The 7,500-nt window shown below is 42.3% G+C and overlaps 1 protein-coding gene across 19 annotated transcripts in view; it reads right to left on the reverse strand.

Moving 5' to 3' along the window:
• The window catches only part of LOC125039799 (serine/arginine repetitive matrix protein 2-like), a 117,455-nt gene that overhangs the window by 32,893 nt on the left and 77,062 nt on the right, over positions 1-7,500 (reverse strand). For 16 of the 19 annotated variants that reach the window (XM_047634081.1, XM_047634086.1, XM_047634084.1 and 13 more), the window contains 8 exons: positions 6,437-6,557; positions 5,315-5,466; positions 5,116-5,181; positions 4,838-4,957; positions 4,514-4,646; positions 4,028-4,263; positions 1,364-3,151; positions 1-874 (listed from right to left, as the gene is read on the reverse strand). The exon at positions 1-874 is cut by the window's left edge and continues 260 nt beyond it. In XM_047634081.1, coding sequence (XP_047490037.1) covers positions 1-874; positions 1,364-3,151; positions 4,028-4,263; positions 4,514-4,646; positions 4,838-4,957; positions 5,116-5,181; positions 5,315-5,466; positions 6,437-6,557 — 3,490 coding nt within the window. The remainder of the gene's footprint in view (positions 875-1,363; positions 3,152-4,027; positions 4,264-4,513; positions 4,647-4,837; positions 4,958-5,115; positions 5,182-5,314; positions 5,467-6,436; positions 6,558-7,500) is intronic. The other 3 variants (XM_047634092.1, XM_047634094.1, XM_047634093.1) reach the window with 2 other exon arrangements.

The following is a 7,500-nucleotide window of genomic DNA, read 5'->3' on the forward strand; positions in this document are numbered from 1 at the left end:
AAGGAGATTTAGAGGGGGATTTTGAGGGAGATTTAGATTGGGGTTCTTCCTTGATGGATGGCATGTCTTTCTTGATCTCTCGCTCTTTGGCTTCGGACACCTTGCGTAGCTTCTCTCTCCTTGCAGCTTCCACCTTTTCTCGCTTCTCAGACAAAAGCTTGAGGAGTTTTTCTGCCTCCGATTCTGAGTCCGAGGAGTCTGATGACTCGGCCTTTCGCAATTCTTGCTTAGTCCCTACTTCCGATATTTTACCCACACCACCAAGTTTCAAGTTAAGACCACCCACTACAACAGCCTCTTCCTCTTCAGAGCTTGTCACCATTTCCCGAGGACTTACCTCTAGGGTATGAGTGGGAGTCTTCGTAGTGACCAACTTTTCATCAGCACCAACCCGTGGCTTGTCTGTTGCTGCAGTCTTCTTGGCATCGTCAACTTTCTCCTTTTTCTCTTCTTCCTCAGGCTTTTTCTTCTCTGTCTTCTCAACAGGGATCTGATCAACCTTTTCAGGCTGTGGTGCCTTAACTTTTGACATTTCTGGTTTGGGAGTTTCTGACTTTGCAATTTCTTTAGCCTTAACAGGTTCTTTGGCAACCACCCTGGGTGATTTCTCCCTTTCAGCGTCAACTTTTGAGGTTGTTTCCTTGACCGGAGTTTTGTCTTTCTTCAGATCCACTGTTGTTGTACCTTCTGCGGAAGGCTTCAGTCCCTTGACTCCCTCTTCTGATACAATTGGTCCAGACTGCGTTGTGGCCAATGTAGGAGTGTCTTTGTTTGTTGGTGATGACGGCAAAGATTCTGTTACTGGCTTCTTCCTCAGGATGACACTTGGCTTATCTGCTGGCTTTTGTTCAAAGGCTTTCCTTGCATCAGACACCTGTGTTTGAGAAAAAACATATATCAGATTTGTTTTTGGAAAGATATAAAAAGCCTATAGTAGTATAGGTCCCTTAGTACGTTTAAAGAACTAAAGAGAAATAAATAAAATTCAATATCTAAATCAACAAACTCATCTTAAAATGACTAAAAACACAAGATCATATAATACATAAATGTTCAAATGCTTACATAAATGAACTCTACATGTTATCATAAACACAGATGTGAAAACATAAAGTTCTAGCTATACTACACATAATGAGAAAATTTTTGAGTCAAAGTATGCCTCAAGAATTTTTCTCATTATGTTAATTAAGTTAATGTTCTAACATAAATATTGAAATGAAGTGTGAGTGAGGTACCATGTAAAATACCATCCATACCAACACCATGCTTATGACACTGACCATTTACTGTGACAATTTAACCTGGTGACTGACACATGAGAGTGTGAACATACACAAATGATTACATTTTAATAATTTACCTTAAATAATGGTACCACTTTACTCTTCCGTTCAATGGTTGGTTTTTCCTCAAACTTCTTGGCAAGGTCAGTCATAACTTTCCCACCAGCTCGTACTGTTTTCTTTGGTTTCTCGAAAGGTGGTGGAGGCTGCGTTCCCTGGTTCTCCCACATGGCAGCCGCCTTAAATATTTTGGACTGACGTTTGGCTGGATCTGTACGGGATGGTCGAGCCTCCGTGGATGACTCAGAACCAGCTCGACTCCGAGCCGGGGTTGACAACATGGATGAGCATTGGCTAGCATCTTTACTCGAAACCGACTCTGTAGCTGATTCACTTTCCTTCCGCCGAGGCTCACTGACCGACTCACCTTCCTTGTTTGTGGCGACATCATTTCCCGTCTCTATGACCTGAGTTTCCCCATCCCCTGTCTTCACTATTATAGGAATGTGTGATTCCTCAGAAAGCTTAATCTTATCAGCTGTTTCTTGCAAAACTTTTTCAGTCTCATCTACTTTGGGAATAGGAGATGGGGCAACCCTAATACTTTCACCATTGACAGCCACTGTTTCCGATGGCTGGCCTTCGACTGAATTTTTAGACGACGTTTTGACTATGGACTTTGACTTCACCTTCCTCACCTTTGGAGTCTGGCTTGGAGATGGAGATTTCGATTTCTTAGGTGTTTCCTGAGGTATGGGAGCCAACGCTGCATCACACTTCATTGGACTGATAGATTCTCTAGATAATGAGGAGTCTGATGCCTTCAGGGTGCCCTCATTTGAGGCAACAGATCCTATTGACTTTGCACTCCCTGATGTCTTGGTGGGGCCTGGGGCACTCACAGACAGTGTAGGAGTGGCTGACTCTACTTCCATGGGCTCTGGCTGCTCTGTAACCACATCCTCCTTTTCACCTCTACTGCTATTTTTCGGCAATGCTACATCTTTGGCAGAGGGCTTCCCCTTCTCTATTACTTGGTCCTTAGGCAGTGGTGGCTTTAAACTCAGACTCAATGATTGGTCCTCTAGAGACTCTATCTGTGTGTCCTTTGATTTACCCGCTTCATGCTTCTCCCCATTTATCACAGCTGAGGGTTCTGTTACACTTTCACTACCTGTCTTGCTAGAACTCTTTTCTTTTAAAGGTTCTTTCTTTTTCACACTTTTTCTTTTTTCTGATTTATCCTCACTGGATTCTCTAGTTACTGATGGTTCTCTCTTTTTAACACTCTTCTTTCTTTCTAACCTGTCACTCTCACTAGTATCTATTTCTGCTGAAGTTTCCCGCTTCTTCACACTCTTTCTTCTTTCAGACTTCTCACTTAAATCACTAGCATCACCATCAATAACAGGTTCACGCTTCTTAACACTTTTCTTACGCTCTGATCGTTCACTTTTTTCAGATGTCTCACCCTCCACAGCTGGGTCTCGCTTCTTAACACTCTTTTTCCGCTCACTTGTGTCGCCATCCGGCCCAGCCGGTGGCTTGCGACCACTTCCCACCTCATGTGAATTGACATCTGTTTTCCGCTCTTTGCGACTAGATTTAGGAGTTCCTTCAACACCAGATTCTCTTTTCTTTTTCTTGTCTATAGTACCAGATTCATCAGCTTTCCTCTTTCTCTCTTCTTCTTTCTTCTCCTGTATTTTCTTTGCCAACAGAGCTTCAATCTCATTGCGATTTATGGAGGTAACAGCACCGAGAGAAGCTGAGCGGGTTGCTGCTACAGGAGTTGGGTCGGGTGGAGGAGGAGGAGGTAACTGAAGCTGGGGAGGTGGACGCGTTGCTTCTGAGGTAGGCGGGGACTGCAAGTGCAAAATTGATAAATGGATGTGGTCTCCCAAAGGATTTAGTTTTTTTTTTTTTTTTTATATAGACAGTGGCATTAGGATGCATAAAGTATTAAGGTGCATATGAATAAATAACTAAGTAAAAGAAAGTAAGCATTACTGGTTAGGCAAATGGAACCTATATAAAAAAAAAATGAAAGCTAGCACACCCAGTGATGTATCATATATGCTAAATATTTTCAAATACCATGTATGTATATAAGAATTTTCCCAAAATTCAATGTAAATATACTTATAAAGATAACACAATTTTTTTTTTATGTACTATATCAGAAATGATCATATCTAAGAAATATAAAGTAGAATTCTGCATATGAACCTTGAAGATATATGAAAGGATATCAATGTAAATCTTGGAAGCAGGAAGGGTAATAGGGAAAAAGTACTCTGCATGATGAAACTCTGATGTATATAATCTTTAAAGAATCAAAGAAAAAAATTAGTAGACCTCATAAATTCCTCTATCTATACACACACACACATATACACACACACACACACACACACACACACACACACACACACACACACACACACACACACACACACACACACACACACACACACACACACACAATATCTTCCCAATTTCTTCAATACCTAGACAATAAACAAAATGAAGAAACTAAAGTTCCTGTAACTTATCATATTTATCAGGAATAAAATCTGAAACCCTGCTTTTAAAACCAACCACTCCTCTTGGCCATATTATTAAAGCCTTTCACATCAATGAAACTGTTAGAAGCAATACAGAATGCCTGAGTCCTCATTCTCCAGCAGGAAAGTTAGCCACGAGGGAGTGAAGAACCAACACAGGCCACCACCACTCACTCTGGCACTGTCTTCTTCCTCGGGTTGGATTAGCATGTGTTCTGAGTTGATGTGCTTGGGGGCCAAGGACAGCAGCAGGTCCAGGCGCACGGGGGTCTGGTTGGCAAGGGCTTCAGCAACATCAAGGCACGACTCGAGGTAACCTTCGTTGACCCACCAGTGGCTGCAGATGTCCTCTATGCTTGCTCGTTTGCTGGCAGAGACTGTGAGCATGCTTCTGATGAGGTCGGACGCGCCTGTGGAAAGGAGGAAGTGGGTTCCCAAAAGTACTTGATGGAGATTGAAAAGAATGTAAAGGAAGTCTGAGTTATCACCATTACTTATTCTACATATTCCATATGATCCTAACAGTATAAGCATTTCATCTTGTCATCTAAAAGAGGCAAGTTTCTTCACATAGGTGATCTTTCTCCTTACACAACTAACATTATGTATGCAGCAAGTCAATATTACTATTTCACTATTTACAGGAAGCACAAAACTTACTTGAAGGTTTCTTTGGCTCGTAATAATCTCCTTGTGTGATCTGTTTTACCAGACGTTTGAAGTTGGAGCCATCGAAGGGCATTGCACCATAAACCAATGTATACAATAAAACTCCCAATGACCAACAATCAACCTGTTATAAATGAATAAGGTTTACTGACAGAATACACGTATCATATCACAAACGAAATCATATAAATCAAATCAAACAGTTTTCAAACTAAGTCCACTGGTGTAGTTCTTCAGCGTAGCATATCCATTTCCACAATAAAAAAAATCATACTGAGCAATACTGTTCTCAGTGTCTGATAGCAAATCACTCACCTCAGGACCAGTATATGGGATGCCCTTTACGATCTCTGGCGAGGCATACAGCGGCGAGCCACAAAATGTATCCAATCGATGCTTCTCATCAAAGACGTTTGATAGACCAAAGTCTGCAATCTGGAACGAATAAAATGTAAATGAATTGCAAAGTATACTGCACAACAGCCTGGATATACTGCATATACAGAAAAAAGAGTCAATTTAGAAACAGAAAAGCGATTTCCAGTGTCAAAATTGCATGCAACCAAATTCTGACGAAAATGAATCGTCCTCACCTTCGCATTCCCTTCAAGATCGAGTAGAATATTTTCCAACTTCAGATCACGATGGCAAATTTTATGCTGAGAAAAAAAATACCGTTAAAACAGATATGCAGTCAATTGTCATATATCACCAAAAAACAAATAAAACACAAAATACCAAAATGCAAACTGAACTTGCAATAATCCACAACAGAAACCTCAGCGCCCAAACCTTATGGCAATAGTACGTGGCTGAGGCGACGTGGCGGAAGACCCTTCGCGCCTCGTCCTCTGACAGGACCTTCCGCTCGCTCAGGTAGTCGTAAAGTTCTCCTCCCGCGGCATATTCCATCACCAGCACCATCTTCTCGCGGTTTTCAAACACTGAGGATTGATCGATTGATAACAAACAATGAAAAAAATGAGAGTATTAGTAAGAGAGGGAGAGGGAGAGAAGGGGAATGAGGAGGGAGAGGAGGGAGAAGGGGGAGAGAGAGGGAGGGAGGGAGGGAGGGAGGGACGGAAGGAGGGAGGGAAGGGAGGGAGGGAGGGAGGGAGGGAGGGAGGGAGGGAGGGAGGGAGGGAGGAAGGATAGAGATAGATAGATAGATAGAGAGAGAGAGAAGATGAGAGAGAGAGAGAAGATGAGAGAGAAAGAGAAGATGAGAGAGAGAGAGAAGATGAGAGAGAGAGAGAAAATGAGAGAGAGAGAGAGAGAGAGAGAGAGAGAGAGAGAGAGAGAGAGAGAGAGAGAGAGAGAGAGAGAGAGAGAGAGAGAGAGAGAGAGAGAGAGAGAGAGAGAGAGAGAGAGAGAGAGAGAGAGAGAGAGAGAGAGAGAGAGAGAGAGAGAGAGAGAGAGAGAGAGAGAGAGAGAGAGAGAGAGAGAGAGAGAGAGAGAGAGAGAGAGAGAGAGAGAGAGAGAGAGAGAGAGAGAGAGAGAGAGAGAGAGAGAGAGAGAGAGAGAGAGAGAGAGAGAGAGAGAGAGAGAGAGAGAGAGAGAGAGAAGAGAGAGAGAGAGAGAGAGAGAGAGAGAGAGAGAGAGAGAGAGAGAGAGAGAGAGAGAGAGAGAGAGAGAGAGAGAGAGAGAGAGAGAGAGAGAGAGAGAGAGAGAGAATGAAAGAAAGAAAGAAAGAAAGAAAGAAAGAAAGAGAGAGAGAGAAAGAATGAAAGAAAGAAAGAAAGAAAGAAAGAGAGAGAGAAATATCAGCAAAACATAACTGACCAACACTTCGAAATCCGCAACACATTCCAAATGTATTTTCACACTCATCCAAATGAAATGAAAAAAAAAAAGGACTTGGAATTCGCACAGTGACATTCCCGGCAGAAACGACCTCCTCTCTGTTCATCTCACCTTCGTATATGTGGATGATCTGTGGATGCTGCACGGACGACATAATTTGGATCTCTCTCCGGATTCGTATGAGGTCCTGCTCCGTCTCGATCTTGGCTTTCTTGATAGTTTTGATGGCAACCTGTGGATGGAATCGTACGGACATTATACAGAGTGAAGAGTGAATATATACTCTGGTTATTTTTGTAAAGAAAATGAGAGCAGAGTAGGACAGGAAAGGGACTGAAAGGCAGTAAATTATTTGTTTATTTATCTATCTCGTCATCTGTACCTATCACTTAGGACCTGTAGTTAGATCAGCCACTGACTTGTATTTACTAACGTATGCAATTTATACATGGACAGCTTTAGTTTCAGCTACATGTGTACCCAAATATGGACATAGACCAATTTGATGAAGAGGCAAACAGAAAAATACTTTAAAAGAAAATATACCAAGAAAAAAAAAAAAAGAGCGAAATAGACACAGACAGACAAAGAGAAGATGGAGTTCCCTAGAAAAAAAAAGGGACGAACGAACGAAGAAAAAACTGGGATGAATGGAATTCCTATCTGTTTCAGACCCCCACCCCCCCCCCCCCAAAAAAAAAAAAAGAAAAAAAAAAAGGTTTAATGGAATGTTGCTGTTGGAAGACACTGCACGCGAGAACAGGAGTCGAGCTTCTACCTCCGGGTTTAACATTCCCCCATTTGCGTTACTGGCTGTCTTGAATCTCTCCCTGGGTTGGCTTACAAGTCACTTTAGAACGGCCAGGTCGGCATCTGTCCCTCTCCTCCCGCCGCCGCTCTCTTGTCTCTCTTGACGATGTGCATTTGGTTGGTCTGAGTGACTGGTTTTTAGTTATCAGTCTGTCTGTTTCAGTATTTGTCTTTCTATCTGTCTGTTTTTTTTTCTATCTTCTTCTCTCTCTCCCTCTCTATACCCTTCTCTTTCTCCTTCTCCGTATCGCTCTTCCTTTATCTCTCCTCCTTCCCTTCCTCCCTACTTTTTCCCCATCCCTAACACCTCTCTTTCTCAGTCTTAGAAGTCAAACATATTAACCCCCTGACGAATCATAGTTGGC

Source organism: Penaeus chinensis, chromosome 27 (genome assembly GCF_019202785.1).
Source record: "Penaeus chinensis breed Huanghai No. 1 chromosome 27, ASM1920278v2, whole genome shotgun sequence".
Lineage (NCBI taxonomy): Eukaryota > Metazoa > Arthropoda > Malacostraca > Decapoda > Penaeidae > Penaeus > Penaeus chinensis.